Source organism: Oncorhynchus keta, chromosome 2 (assembly GCF_023373465.1).
Source record: "Oncorhynchus keta strain PuntledgeMale-10-30-2019 chromosome 2, Oket_V2, whole genome shotgun sequence".
In the NCBI taxonomy this organism is placed as follows: Eukaryota; Metazoa; Chordata; class Actinopteri; order Salmoniformes; family Salmonidae; genus Oncorhynchus; species Oncorhynchus keta.
In genome coordinates, this window is record NC_068422.1 from 21,541,765 (window position 1) to 21,558,189 (window position 16,425).

General features: G+C 42.6%; 1 protein-coding gene across 1 annotated transcript in view; it reads left to right on the top strand.

Moving 5' to 3' along the window:
* abca5 (ATP-binding cassette, sub-family A (ABC1), member 5) overlaps nucleotides 1-11,425 on the top strand; it is a 123,705-nt gene extending 112,280 nt beyond the window's left edge. Inside the window, exons 34-37 of the mRNA XM_052473580.1 lie at nucleotides 3,992-4,144; nucleotides 4,353-4,432; nucleotides 4,543-4,598; nucleotides 4,729-11,425. Coding sequence (XP_052329540.1) covers nucleotides 3,992-4,144; nucleotides 4,353-4,432; nucleotides 4,543-4,598; nucleotides 4,729-4,869 — 430 coding nt within the window. The 3' untranslated portion in view covers nucleotides 4,870-11,425. The remainder of the gene's footprint in view (nucleotides 1-3,991; nucleotides 4,145-4,352; nucleotides 4,433-4,542; nucleotides 4,599-4,728) is intronic.
* Nucleotides 11,426-16,425: the final 5,000 nt, after the last annotated feature.

Below are 16,425 nucleotides of genomic sequence, written 5' to 3' on the forward strand. Positions count from 1 at the left end.
CTCAGGTGTATTGGGTTTATCTAGTTGTTATGATGATGTGTCTCAGGTGTATTGGGTTTATCTAGTTGTCATGATGATGTGTCTCAGGCGTATTGGGTTTATCTAGTTGTCATGATGATGTGTTTCAGGTGTATTGGGTTTATCTAGTTGTGATGATGATGTGTCTCAGGTGTATTGGGTTTATCTAGTTGTTATGATGATGTGTATTGGGTTTATCTAGTTGTGATGATGATGATGTGTATTGGGTTTATCTAGTTGTGATGATGATGTGTATTGGGTTTATCTAGTTGTGATGATGATGATGTGTGTCAGGTGTATTGGGTTTATCTAGTTGTCATGATGATGTGTTTCAGGTGTATTGGGTTTATCTAGTTGTTATGATGATGTGTCTCAGATGTATTGGGTTTATCTAGTTGTCATGATGATGTGTTTCAGGTGTATTGGGTTTATCTAGTTGTGATGATGATGATGTGTCTCAGATGTATTGGGTTTATCTAGTTGTCATGATGATGTGTGTCAGGTGTATTGGGTTTATCTAGTTGTGATTATGATGATTTTATTTTATTTTTATTTCACCTTTATTTAACCAGGTAGGCTAGCTGAGAACATGTTCTCATTTACAACTGCAACCTGGCCAAGATAAAGCATAGCAGTGTGAACAGACAACAACACAGAGTTGCACATGGAGTAAACAATAAACAAGTCAATAACACAGTAGAAAAAAATAGTCTATATACGTTGTGTGCAAAAGGCATGAGGAGGTAGGCGAATAATTACAATTTTGCAGATTGCCACTGGAGTGATAAATGATCAGATGGGCATGTGCAGGTAGAGATACTGGTGCGCAAAAGAGCAGAAAAGTAAATAAATAAAAACAGTATGGGGATGAGGTAGGTAAATTGGGTGGGCTATTTACCGATGGACTATGTACAGCTGCAGCGATCGGTTAGCTGCTCAGATAGTTGGTGGTGAGGGAGATAAAAGTCTCCAACTTCAGCAATTTCTTTCCAATTCGTTCCAGTCACAGGCAGCAGAGAACTGGAAGGAAAGACGGCCAAATGAGGTGTTGGCTTTGGGGATGATCAGTGAGATATACCTGCTGGAACGTGTGCTACGGGTGGGTGTTGCCATCATGACCAGTGAACTGAGATAAGGCAGCGTTTTACCTAGCATGGACTTGTAGATGACCTGGAGCCAGTGGGTCTGGCGACGAATATGTAGCGAGGGCCAGCCGACTAGAGCATACAGGTCGCAGTGGTGGGTGGTATACGGTGCTTTAGTAACAAAACTGATGGCACTGTGATAGACTGCATCCAGTTTGCTGAGTAGAGTATTGGAAGCTGTTTTGTAAATGACATCGCCGAAGTTGAGGATCGGTAGGATAGTCAGTTTTACTAGGGTAAGTTTGGCAGCGTGAGTGAAGGAGGCTTTGTTGCGGAATAGAAAGCCGACTCTAGATTTGATTTTAGATTGGAGATGTTTGATATGAGTCTGGAAGGAGAGTTTACAGTCTAGCCAGACACCTAGGTGTTTAGAGATGTCCACATATTCTAGGTCGGAACCATCCAGGGGGGTGATACTAGTCGGGCGTGCGGGTGCAGGCAGCGAACGGTTGAAAAGCATGCATTTGGTTTTACTAGCGTTTAAGAGCAGTTGGAGGCCACAGAAGGAGTGCTATATGGCATTGAAGCTTGTTTGGAGGTTAGATAGCACAGTGTCCAAGGAAGGGCCAGAAGTATACAGAATGGTGTCGTCTGCATAGAGGTGGATCAGAGAATCGCCCCCAGCAAGAGCAACATCATTGGTATATATGGAGAAAAGAGTCGACCCGAGAATTTAACCCTGTGGCACCCCAATAGAGACTGCCAGTGGACCGGACAACATGCCCTCTGATTTGACACACTGAACTCTGTCTGCAAAGTAGTTGGTGAACCAGGCAAGGCAGTCATTAGAAAAACCGAGGCTACTGAGTCTGCCGATAAGAATATGGTGATTGACAGAGTCGAAAGCCTTGGCCAGGTAGATGAAGACGGCTGCACAGTACTGTCTTTTATCGATGGCGGTTATGATATCGTTTAGTACCTTGAGCGTGGCTGAGGTGCACCCGTGACCAGCTTGGAAACCAGATTGCACAGCGGAGAAGGTACGGTAGGATTCGAGATGGTCATTGATCTGTTTGTTGACTTGGCTTTCGAAGACCTTAGATAGGCAGGGCAGGATGGATGTAGGTCTGTAACAGTTTGGGTCCAAGGTGTCTCCTCCTTTGAAGAGGGGGATGACTGCGGCAGCTTTCCAATCCTTGGGGATCTCAGACAATATGAAAGAGAGGTTGAACAGGCTGGTAATAGGGGTTGCGACAATGGCGGCGGATAGTTTCAGAAATAGAGGGTCCAGATTGTCAAGCCCAGCTTATTTGTACAGGTCCAGGTGTTGCAGCTCTTTCAGAACATCTCCTATCTGGATTTGGGTAAAGAAGAAGCTGGGGGGGCTTGGGCGAGTAGCTGCGGGGGGGAGCTGTTGGTCGAGGTTGGAGTAGCCAGGAGGAAGGCATGGCCAGCCGTTGAGAAATGCTTGTTGAAGATTTCGATTATCATGGATTTATCGGTGGTGACCGTGTTACCTAGCCTCAGTGCAGTAGGCAGCTGGGAGGAGGTGCTCTTGTTCTCCATGGACTTTACAGTGTCCCAGAACTTTTTGGAGTTAGAGCTACAGCATATTTCTCCATGCAAATTTCTGCTTGAAAAAGCTAGCCTTTGCTTTCCTGACTTCCCTGAACAGTTGCATATCGCGGGGACTATTCGATGCTATTGCAGTCCGCCACGGGATGTTTTTGTGCTGGTCGAGGGCAGTCGGGGCTGGAGTTAACCAAGGGCTATATCTGTTCTTAGTTCTGCATTTTTTGAATGGAGCATGCTTATCTAAGATGGTGAGGAAGTTACTTTTAAAGAATGACCAGGCATCCTCAACTGACGGGATGACGTCAATATCCTTCCAGGATACCCGGGCCAGGTCGAGTAGAAAGGCCTGCTGGCAGAAGTGTTTTAGGGAGCGCTTGACAGTGATGAGGGGTGGTCGTTTGACTGTGGACCCGTAGCGGATACAGGCAATGAGGCAGTGATCGCTGAGATCCTGGTTGAAGACAGCGGAGGTGTATTTGGAGGGCCAGTTGGTCAGGATGACGTCTATGAGGGTGCCCTTGTTTACAGATTTATGGTTGTACCTGGTGGGTTCCTTGATGATTTGTGTGAGATTGAGGGCATCTAGCTTAGATTGTAGGACTGCCGGGGTGTTAAGCATATCCCAGTTTAGGTCACCTAACAGAACAAACTCTGAAGCTAGATGGGAGCGATCAATTCACAAATGGTGTCCAGGGCACAGCTGGGAGCTGAGGGGGGTCGGTAGCAGTCGGCAACAGTGAGACTTATTTCTGGAGAGAGTAATTTTTAAGTTGGAACTGTTTGGGTATGGACCTGGAAAGTATGACAACTTTGCATGCTATCTCTGCAGTAGACTGCAACTCCTCCCCCTTTGGCAGTTCTATCTTGACGGAAAATGTTATAGTTTGGTATGGAAATCTCCAAATTTTTGGTGGCCTTCCTAAGCCAGGATTCAGACACGGCAAGGACATCAGGGTTGGCAGAGTGTGCTAAAGCAGTGAGTAAAACAAACTTAGGGAGGAGGCTTCTGATGTTGACATGCATGAAACCAAGGCTTTTTCGATCACAGAAGTAAACTAATGAGGGTGCCTGAAAACATGCAGGGCCTGGGTTTACCTCCACATCACCCGCGGAACAGAGGAGGAGTAGTATGAGGGTGCGGCTAAAGGCTATCAAACCGGTTCGCCTAGAGCGTTGGGGACAAAGAATAAAAGGAGCAGATTTCTGGGCATGGTAGAATATATTCAGGGCATAATGCGCAGACAGGGGTATGGTGGGGTGTGGGTACAGCGGAGGTAAGCCCAGGCACATGATGATGTGTCTCTGTCTTTCAGGTGTATTGGGTCTATCCAGCACCTGAAGGGGAAGTATGGGCGTGGCTACAGCCTGGAATTGAAGCTGAGAGAGGAGCTGACGGGGCTCCAACAAGTGGCACTGCTCCACAAGGAGATCCGTCGAATCTTCCCTCACGCTGCAAGACAGGAGAGGTGAGTCAGAGCAGAGGTGTGTGTGTGTGTGTGTGTATGTGTGTGTGTGTGTGTGTGTGTGTGTGTGTGTGTGTGTGTGTGTGTGTGTGTGTGTGTGTGTGTGTGTGTGTGTGTGTGTGTGTGTGTGTGTGTGTGTGTGTGTGTGTGTGTGTGTGTGTGTGTGTGTGTGTGTGATGACATGCTAAAGCATGCTGCCTCTGTCTTGCAGCTTTGCCACCCTGATGGTTTACAAGATCCCCATGGAGGATGTCAAGTCACTGGCCAAGTCCTTCTCTCAGCTAGAGAGTGGTGAGTGTGTGTGATCACTCTCTGACCATCTGCCTCATGTTTCATTGATCCGTTACAATTTAGGCAAAATGCATTGTGTTCTAATGTTTTCTGCTCTCCGCTTCCTCCAGCTAAGCAAGCCTTTAACTTTGAAGAGTACAACTTTTCACAATCAACCTTAGAGCAGGTAAGTACTCATTTGTGAACCTTACCTTGAATATCATGTGATGTTACATCAACTACAATGCAAACTCTATCCACTTCCTGACTATTTGTCTTAGCTAGTCTCTCTCTTGCTCTCTCACCCCATCTCTCAGGTCTTCATGGAGTTTGCTAAGGAGCAGGAGAACGAGGAGGAAGAGGTGGGTTCCCTCAGCACCACGTTCCAGTGGCAGCGGCTCCGCCAGGACGGCCCTGTAGCTGTCAACCACACAGACAGCATTGTGCACCAGCTCTGAGCTCCACTCGGGGGGGCTCAGACCTAAAGAGGCTGGAATCGAGTTTACTATGGCACAGGCTATGCCAGCCCTGGCAATGCACTCACCCCTCACCTCACGGCTAACACCACCACCCACCACCAGCCCAAACTAATAGGACAAGATGGGCGTCACAGGACGGATGGATGCCCCTATGGACATGGCCCTGGAGGGCTAGCAACTATACACTCACACCGGAACTGTGTGTGTTTGGGATGGAAAGTCTCTCTGGGGCTGAGGTGTGTGAGTTGTCCGAACTACTGTGTGTTTTCTGACCTTTGCACTGAATAACCAAGGGGCCTGCTCCACTCCACCCAACCAGAATCTCCCTCCTCTGATGACGCACTGATACGACTAATACCTACTACTTTTTTTAATAGGTTTTATTTGATTTTTTTATCTGAATTCACAGCAAGTTCGTATAAATGGATATATATATTTAAGCAATAAGGCCCGAGGAGGCGTGGTATATGGCCAATATACCACGGCTAAGGGCTATTCTTATGCATGACCCATCGCGGAGTACCTGGACACAGCCCTTAGCCATGGTATAATGGCCATATACCACAAGACCCGAGGCGCCTTATTGCTATTATAAACTGGTTACCAACATAAATAGAGCAGTAAAAAATAAATGTTTTGTCATACCTGTGGTATACGGTCTGATATACCACAGCTGTCAGCCAGTCAGCATTCAGGGCTCGAACCACCCAGTTTATAAATATATATATATATATACATACACTACAGTTCAAAAGTTTGGGGTCACTGAGAAATGTCCTTGCTTTTGAAAGAAAACCTAGGCAGAGTTCCTCTGTTGAGTGTCTGTGTTCTTTTGCCCATCATAATCTTTTATTTGTATTGGCCAGTCTGAGATATGGCTTCTTCTTTGCAACTCTGCCTAGAAGCCAGCATCCCGGAGTCGCCTCTTCACTGTTGACGTTGAGACTGGTGTTTTGCGGGTACTATTTAATGAAGCTGCCAGTTGAGGACTTGTGAGTTGTCTGTTTCTCAAACTAGACACTCTAATGTACTTGTCCTCTTGCTCAGTTGTGCACCGGGGCCTCCCACTCCTCTTTCTGTTCTGGGTAGTTTGCGCTGTTCTGTGAAGGGAGTAGTACACAGCATTGTATGAGATCTTCAGTTTCTTGACAATTTCTCGCATGGAATAGCCTTCTTTTCTCAGAACAAGAATGGACTGATGAATTTCAGAAGTTGTTTGTTTCTGGCCATTTTGAGTCTGTAATCGAACCCACAAATGCTGATGCTCCAGATACTCAACTAGTCTAAAGGCCAGTTTTATTGCTTCCTTAATCAGCACAACCGTTTTCAGCTGTGCTAAAATAATTGCAAAAGGGTTTTCTAATGATCAGTTAGCCTTTCAAAATTATAAACTTGGATTAGCTAACACAATGTGCCATTTGGAACACAGGAGTGATTGTTGTTGATAATTGGCCTCTGTACACCTATGTAGATATTCCATAAAACAATCTGCCGTTTCCAGCTACAACAGTCATTTACAACATTAACAATGTCTACACTGCATTTCTGATCAATTTGATGTTATATTATGGGACAAAATATTTGCTTTTCCTTCAAAATCAAGGACATTTCTAAGTGACCCCAAACCTTTGAACTGTTTATTTATATATATAGTATTTATTGATTCCTTTTACTTTCCATCCATTTCCCTACCTGGGGTACCCTCGTCCCTAGGCAAATTGGAAGTGTCTAGTGAACAAGATTATCCATGGGGAATCAGTGCAGTAAGTGTGTTTGCTCGTGTCTTCCACTGTGTTTGTGAAACTTTGTGTGTTTTATAACAACACCAGTCCAGTTCTGGCTCTAGATCCACTAGAACCAAAGCAGTACATCCCTATTTACTCACACACTCCTAACCTAACACGTTGACACTAAGGTGCTTTTAGCATCTGTAGCATGATATGGACTATTTGTGTCGTAGTTGTGTCGGTTGCTTGTTCTGGACGTGTGAGTACAGATAAACTACTGACAGATCAACTGACAGATCTCCAGTACAGACAGAGTTACTGGCAGATGGAGTGGCCTTTTTTTGTTGCAAAAGAGGAAATCCAGCCGAACTGGAGCTCCAATCCCTCTCCTCCCCTGCATCGCCCTCTGGTGGGTGTGAAGAAAATCACACATCACTCTGCCTCTGCCTCTTCTGCACTAAGGGTTTGCTGCTGTTACTGTATGTTTCTCTCTGGCTGCATCTGAAATGGCACAATATTCACTACTTGCTCTGGTCAAAAGTAGTGCACTATATAGGGACTAGGGTGCTATTTCCTCTGTGTTTCTGTGGGGCACTGTGAGTGCTGTATCTCCTCTACACCAGCATGCATTTTAGTGTTGTTCAGGCCCATTGTATACTATAAACACAGCTCTCCCCAGTTCTCATAGACAAGGAGAAAGAGGCCTGCTTTTCAGTGACTTAACATGCTTGTCTGAGAGGATGAATTATGGATAAATAAGGAGAAGATGGTCAGTATTGTAGTGATGTTATAAAAGGCACAAGTGTAAGGTTTAGTATGGAGGGTTTAGGGTGGAGAGTTTAGGACATGTGCTCACACTGCCCAGTGGCCTTCCACTCCTACAATACTTTAGTGTCTAAATAGGAATGATAGCTTGGTAATGTAGTATCTTAAATTCACATCAGTACATGTAGCACTCTGGCTTCAACAAATGTTTTGGTATGGGAACCAAGTCACCAACCCTAGAGAATCAGTCAATTTGAAAAATATTGTTTGGAAGAGTAGGTCTTGTTTTTATTTTATTATTATGAAATATTTGGATTATTTTATCTTGGCCAGGTGTGCTCAAATTGGTATTTTGTGACAAAGTGAATCTTGAATGTATGAACAAAATCTTCTAAAAAAAGGCTTCTTATTTTATCTAGGTGACTTAGTTTTTGAAGTTCTGTTGGACTGAAAGGAGCTCAGTTTTCACTCTGTCACTCTGGTGCCGATTTTAACCACAGATATATTTTATCTGTTTATCTGTGTTTTGTGTGTGCGCGTGCGTGTGTGACTTATGTTTGGCTACTGTTATAAGACTGCTACAGTACTAATATAACCCTCTCCAGGGAAGCACACTAAGTGTTGGTGCAATACTTAAACAATTTTAACAGTAAAAATGTTAACCTTTTATTGTGACATTCAGGTGAGCTTTGAAAGAGCAAATAAGAGATGAACAGAAGGGAGTTGAGAAGAGAATTCTTAGTATGTGAGGATGGAGGAACTGAGAGAATATGTTGGTTTCCTTGGTTTCCAAATTGAGAGTCCATGGAATTGAACTAATGTTTTCATATGATACTTTTGACCCTATTTGTGATGCGGGCGTATGCTCGGCATGGTAGATTCTTGATTGCTTGAAACGCATGATCCCTCTGGTTGCAAGTTGCATCACATACTTACAAAGATGCAAACACAATTTCAGGATGCCCTAAAAATTGTCTACGATACCTAACTGTCTATATGTCTCACTAAAGGTAAATATATTGTACAGTGCAGCATAATATTATGTCTAATTTGATATATTTTCCTGTAGCATAAATCACGAGTGCTTGCATTTTCTACAGAAGTGTGTTCTTCATTGTTCCGTAGAAGACGTGTCATAGTAGAGAATATCATCCTGCCGTAGATGTGTTGTAGTAGAGAATATCATCCTGCCGTAGATGTGTCGTAGTAGAGAATATCATCCTGCCGTAGAAGATGTGTCGTAGTAGAGAATATCATCCTGCCGTAGAAGACGTTTCGTAGTAGAGAATATGACAGTGAGTCAGATTTGTTGATGTCTCGCCAGCCTCTCTGATACTGAGACTTAATATCAGTCTGTTGGCCATGAGTCTGAATTAAGAAACATTCACAGAGAACAGGAGGCCTTCACTTATTGTTTACGGGTGGTGTGGCCATAGAAATATGATGTTGGCCTGAGGGGCGCTGTCCCTTCTAGTGATTATATTTCTGAGTGTAGCGCCTATTTTGGGCAGTGATAATCATTGAGCAAAATGCCTCTTGTCCCTTTTTGCCTTCTAACATAAACCCACCTCCCCTCCCTCTCTGTGAACTAGATACAGTGGGGCAAAAAAGTATTTAGTCAGCCACCAATTGTGCAAGTTCTCCCACTTAAAAATATGAGAGAGGCCTGTAATTTTCATCATAGGTACACTTCAACTATGACAGACAAAATGAGAAGAAATATCCAGATTTTTAATGAATTTCTTTGCAAATTATGGTGGAAAATAAGTCGTCCTGGTCCCTTTGCAGAAAAACAGCCCCAAAGCATGATGTTTCCACCCCCATGCTTCACAGTAGGTATGGTGTTCTTTGGATGCAACTCAGCATTCTTTGTCCTCCAAACACGACGAGTTGAGTTTTTACCGAAAAGTTATATTTTGGTTTCATCTGACCATATGACATTCTCCCAATCTTCTTCTGGATCATCCAAATGCTCTCTAGCAAACTTCAGACGGGCCTGGACATGTACTGGCTTAAGCAGGGGGACACGTCTGGCACTGCAGGATTTGAGTCCCTGGCGGCATAGTGTGTTACTGATGATAGGCTTTGTTACTTTGGTCCCAGCTCTCTGCAGATCATTCAATGGGTCCCCCCGTGTGGTTCTGGGATTTTTGCTCACCGTTCTTGTGATCATTTTGACCCCACGGGGTGGTGAGATCTTGCGTGGAGCCCCAGATCGAGGGAGATTATCAGTGGTTTTGTATGTCTTCCATTTCCTAATAATTGCTCCCACAGTTGATTTCTTCAAACCAAGCTGCTTGCTTACCTATTGCAGATTCAGTCTTCCCAGCCTGGTGCAGGTCTACAATTTTGTTTCTGGTGTCCTTTGACAGCTCTTTGGTCTTGGCCATAGTGGAGTTTGGAGTGTGACTGTTTGAGGTTGTGGACAAGTGTATTTTATACTGATAACAAGTTCAAACAGGTGCCATTAATAGATGTAACGAGTGGAGGACAGAGGAGCCTCTTAAAGAAGTCTGTGAGAGACAGAAATCTTGCTTATTTGTAGATGACCAAATACTTATTTTCCACCATAATTTGCAAATAAATTCATTAAAAATCCTACAATGTGATTTTCTGGATTTTTCTTTCTCATTTTGTCGGTCATAGTTGAAGTGTACCTATGATGAAAATTGCAGGTCTCATCTTTTTAAGTGGGAGAACTTGCACAATTGGTGGCTGACTAAATACTTTTTTGCCCCACTGTATTTTCTCACGTCTCATCTCCAACCTGGGGTGCAGAAGCTTTATAGTCGTCATCTCAACTTTTTAAGGGAGATTTTTTTTATTACAACATTGTTTATTTTAATGGGGAGCTGTGTGACTTGGTTTTGTAATGTGGTGGTTGGGTTATTGAGGTGTTGGATAATGTTGGAGCAAGTTTCTCAAGTGGTTGTTCATAGCTTCCTTTGTCTCTCTACCATGTCATGTGTGTGGTTTAGTTTATCATTATGCTTATTGTGTTGTCTTTTAAACTGATGAAAAGTAATTAAAGGAGAGGTTGAAGCCCACGAAATAGGATGCAGTAGCATCTCAGAGGCCTGTTTTGCCACCATTGACCTTCATTTGATGGAATATATGTTTTGTGTTTTCTATTCATGTATTTTTTTTTAAGAAAGGGATCTGAAAATGTATGTTGGTATAGGACCGGTCTGTTGGGTTTCTGTTAATTTGCCCTCTGAAATGAATTACAATTGGTTTTATTTTAAATTTGTAAAGCATGTTTTCTACTTTACTCTCTCGAAGGATATTTGCTACTGAGCATTGTTGGTGAAAAATCAGTGTATGGTTCTGTGATTCCTGGTATTTTTATGATGATACAGTACAACCTCTCACATTCAGCATTTGTTGTCTGATAATCCTTCTTTTTAGAATACCCCACTGACTGTGTATGTTTAAAGATATTGCTTTGTTCTGTTGACATACTCTAACACCATCGTGTGAGTGGAGAGAGCATTTTTCATTTTGAACTCTGAACATTATTTTTGCACACATGTAGCCTTGTGCTGTTGTCGCCACTATAATAGAGCGAAAATAGAATGTCTGTTATGTTTCATTCTGTATGAGTTGTGTATGGGGTGAGATTGACTACATTCACTGAATTCTTATCTATTTCAAAGTAACTGCCCAGATGTTCCAGATTTCTATAATTACTTACAATGTGAGTGAAGTGGATTTCCTTCCAATTATTATTTTTAAATTTACCAAAAAATCTGCTTTCCTGTGTGACATGATGACATGTTCTATGAGGAAATAGCAAGCATTTATGAAAAGGTCTGTTTGAGATGGTTTGAGGTGGGGTTGTGTTTTGTTTCTCCAATGTATGCTCCGGCCACAAACGAGTATAGGACGAGTCAACATTAGTTGGATACGAGTTTACTAAATATGAACTTTTAAGTGAGATTTTCACTTGGCAGTTACTTTAAGATGTTTTTCCCAAGTGCAATATTTAGATGTGTGTTGTCACAAGCGTTCTATTATAAAGGCTATCATGGTTAACTAAAATATCAATGCATCCTTTATTCTGTGGACTTTAGTGACACTTGCAGTAAAATGTTAATAACATTAGATTACTTTCCTTTTGCTATTTTTTGGTGCCCATTCTCTGAGCAGGTAAGCATTTTGTTTTTACTCCTTTCCATATGTATTTGGACAGCAAAGTGAAAACATTTTATTTTTCTCTATACTCCAGCATTTTAGATTTGAGCTAGAATGTCAGATTTTATTTGAGGGTATTTTAATACATATCTGTTTTACCATTTAGACATTTAAATAACTTTATCTAGTCCCCACATTTGAAGAAGTCTTAAGTATTTGGACAAATTCACTTAGTGTATCAAAGTAGTCAAACCGTTAAGTATTTGGTCCCATATTCCTTGCACGCAATGATTACATCAAGCTTGTGACTCTACAAACTTGTTGGATGCATTTGCGGTTTGTTTTGGTTTATGTTTTGCATAATAGGGACTGAATAGGAAGAGTCACGTCATCAAAAAACTCTGCAGCTCGAATGACCCGCAACAAACTCAGTCTGCCTAGTAATGCCATGACATCCCGATCTAGCCTGCTACAGTAGCAGGGCAAATGTATATTTTTATTAGAATTTAAATGACAATACAAATAAACATAGGATATCAAGACAAATACATGTTCAATATATGAACATTTTGGAAAGAAGTAGGTGCAACCTAAAAATGTGTTGACATCATTGGACAGGAAAAGGCGCAGCGCTCACTCACCATAGTTTTTTTTATTAGACAAATTTAAGACATTGACGTTTCATCCTTCATTGGCCTTCAGAATCAATAATAAATCTCAAGAAGACCGAAACGTCAATCTTTTAAACTTGTCTAATAAAACGACGCATTTTCCTCTCCAACAATATATGACAAATAAAACGGTCACACTTTTATTTGGATAGTCCCATATACAATCAATAAACAGGTAGGATATCAAGACATCTTTTAAACATGTTTAGAGTGACTGATTACATCTAATCAGTTACATGTAAAATGATTACAAAACGAACTAAAATCAGTTACCAGCTAAATATTTTTAACTTTGATTATTTTTAAATTTAGAAAGGATGTTTGCAAAAAAAACGACACCTTTCTGTTTTCTCAATGACATTCAATTCAGCATTGAAAGTAGGAGCAAGTTTAAGTATGTTCCACCTGAGCAGAATATGTGAACGGAGTTCAGGTGGCGTGGCGAGAATCTGTCTCCTCACCACGCGCTCTCACCACTGGTGTCCCCCAGGGCTCTGTTCTAGGCCCTCTCCTATTCTCGCTATACACCAAGTCACTTGGCTCTGTCATAACCTCACATGGTCTCTCCTATCATTGCTATGCAGACGACACACAATTAATCTTCTCCTTTCCCCTTCTGATGACCAGGTGGCGAATCGCATCTCTGCATGTCTTGCAGACATATCAGTGTGGATGACGGATCACCACCTCAAGCTGAACCTCGGCAAGACGGAGCTGCTCTTCCTCCCGGGAAGGACTGCCCGTTCCATGATCTCACCATCACGGTTGACAACTCCATTGTGTCCTCCTCCCAGAGCGCTAAGAACCTTGGCGTGATCCTGGACAACACCCTGTCGTTCTCAACTAACATCAAGGCGGTGGCCCGTACCTGTTGGTTCATGCTCTACAACATCCGCAGAGTACGACCCTGCCTCACACAGGAAGCGGCGCAGGTCCTAATCCGGGCACTTGTCATCTCCCGTCTGGATTACTGCAACTCGCTGTTGGCTGGGCTCCCTGCCTGTGCCATTAAACCCCTACAACTCATCCAGAACGCCGCAGCCCATCTGGTGTTCAACCTTCCCAAGTTCTCTCACGTCACCCCGCTCCTCCGCTCTCTCCACTGGCTTCCAGTTGAAGCTCGCATCCGCTACAAGACCATGGTGCTTGCCTACGGAGCTGTGAGGGGAACGGCACCTCAGTACCTCCAGGCTCTGATCAGGCCCTACACCCAAACAAGGGCACTGCGTTCATCCACCTCTGGCCTGCTCGCCTCCCTACCACTGAGGAAGTACAGTTCCCGCTCAGCCCAGTCAAAACTGTTCGCTGCTCTGGCTCCCCAATGGTGGAACACACTCCCTCACGACGCCAGGACAGCGGAGTCAATCACCACCTTCCGGAGACACCTGAAACCCCACCTCTTTAAGGAATACCTAGGATAAGATAAAGTAATCCTTCTCACCCCCTCCCCCCCCTTAAAAGATTTAGATGCACTATTGTAAAGTGGCTGTTCCACTGGATGTCATAAGGTGAATGCACCAATTTGTAAGTCGCTCTGGATAAGAGCGTCTGCTAAATGACTTAAATGTAAATGTAATGTAAATGAGTTGAGCGGTCGGAAATCGCGCTCATTGGTCATGGAGCAGCTCCAGCTCTCCACATCCTTTCCAACGGCTCCTCCAAAAACCACTCTGCGCTCACAGATAATAAAGCTGCCCCTCACAATTTAACCAAACCATATGATTTGAATGAAACGTATTTGAATAAACATGAAAATGTGAATGTAAGTAGCACTAATCATTTCAAATGGGTTACATGTCGTATTAAACGGCATATATACACTTTAAATAGGTCAGGAGCCAGACAGGGAGCCTAAGAAGGAATGAAAATGAATTATTCTGGTTATTTATTTCAAGGCTATAGCCTACAAAGAAATACATTGTGAAGCATTTGCGAGTGCGACACCAGGCTGGTAGGGACATAAAGCGCTCATCAATAAACAACATTTCGTTGTATTAAATCATCGTCTATAAATTGCGCATATAGGCTGGGACATACTTAGAATTAAATACAAATTAAAGGGAACATGCCTTATTAGGCTCAGTCTACAGTGCCTTTTAATTCATTTTTAGAAACACGAGTTTGGCCAGAGTCTGTGGCTTCAGGCTTATGCGATGGTGCCTGTATAGCAGCGGAGAATATCCTCTCCATTCTTGTAGAGCCACTGGAGAAGCTAAACACCCTTAGAAACACCCTTAGAGCTACTCTTGCCAGGCTGGGAAGAGATGCAGATTTCTTTAATGTATTTTTTTATTTACAGTGCTTTCAGGAAGTATTCAGACCCCTTGACTTTTTACACATTTTGTTACAGCCTTATTCGAAAATGTATTAAATAGTTTTTTCCCTCCATCAATGTACTCACAATACCCCTTAATGACAAAGAAAAAGCAGGTTTTTAGAAATTGTTGGAAATGCATTAAAGAGAACTGCTATCACAATTACATACTGGTCAAAAGTTTTAAAACACCTACTCATTCAATAGTTTTTCTTTATTTTTACTATTTTCTACATTGTAGAATAATGGTGAAGACATCAAAACTATGAAATAACACACGTGGAATAATATAGTAACCAAAAAGGTGTTAAGCAAATCAAAATATATTTTAGACTCTTCAAAGTAGCTACCCTTTGCCTTGACACCTTTGCACGCTCTTGGCATTCTCTCAAACATAAATGGAATGCTTTTCCAACAGCCTTGAAGGAGTTCCCACATATGCTGAGCACTTGTTGTCTGCTTTTCCGTCACTCTAAAGTCCGACTCATCCCAAACCATCTCAGTTTGGTTGAGGTTGGGGGATTGTGGAGGTCATCTGATGCAGCACTCCATCACTCTCCTTGGTCAAATAGCCCTTACACAGCCTGGAGGTGTGTTGGATCATTGTCCTGTTGAAAAAGTAATTATAGTCCCACTAAGCCCAAACCAGATGGGATGGTGTATCGCTGCAGCATGCTGTGGTAGCCATGCTGGTTAAGTGTGCCTTAAATTCTAAATAAATCACTGACCGTGTCTCCAGCAAGGCACCCTTGCATTACAGTGGGAAATACACTTGCAGAAGAACATCCGTTCACCCACACCGCGTCTCACAAAGACAGCGGTTGGAACCAAAAATCACCTGTTTGGACAAATTTCCACTGGTCTAATGTTCCTTGCTCATGTTTCTTGGCCTAAGCAAGTCTCTTCTTATTATTGGTGTCCTTTAGTAGTGGTTTCTATGCAACAATTTGACTATGAAGGTCTGATTCACAAAGTCTCCTCTGAACAGTTGATGTTGAGATGTGTCTGTTACTTGAACTCTGTGAAGCAGTTATTTGGGCTGCAATTTCTGAGGCTGGCAACTCTAATGAACTTATCCTCTACAGCAGAGGTAAAGATGGCTCTTCCTATCCTGTGACAGTCCTCATGAGAGCCAGTTTCATCATAGCGCTTGATGTTTTTTTGCGACTGCACTTGAAGACACTTTAAAAGTTCTTGAAATGTTCCGTATTGACTGAACTTCATGTCTTAAAGTAATCTTTGCTTATTTGAGTTGTTCTTGCCATAATATGGACTTGGTTTTTACTAAATAGAGCTATCTTCTGTATACCTCCCCTACCTTGTCACAACACAACTGATGGCTCAAACGCATTTAGAAGGAAATCAATTCCACAAATTAACTTTTTAAGAAGCCACACCTGTTTATTGAAATGCATTCCAGGTGACTACCACATGAATCTGGTTGAGAGAATGCCAAAAGTGTGCAAAGCTGTCATCAAGGCAAAGGGTGGCTATTTGAAGAATCTCAAAAAAAGAAATAGATTTTGATTTGTTTAACTTTTTTGGTTACTACATGATTACATGTGTTATTTCATAGTTTTGATGTCTTTGCTATTATTCTACAATGTAGAAAATAGTAAAAAATAAAGAAAAACCTTTAAATAGGTAGGTTTTCTAAAACTTTTGACCGGTAGTATTCAGACCCTTTACTTTGTTGAAGTACCTTTTGGCTGTGATTACAGCCTCGAGTCTTCTTGGGTGTGATGCTTCAAGCTTGGCCCACCTGTAATTGGGTAGGTTCTCCCATTTTTCTCTGTAGATCCCCTCAATCTCTATCAGGTTGGATGGGGAGGGTCGCTGCTCAGCTATTTTCAGGTTTCTCCAGAGATGTTTAATCGGGTTCAAGTCTGGGCTCTGGCTAAGCCACACAAGGACATTCAGAGAC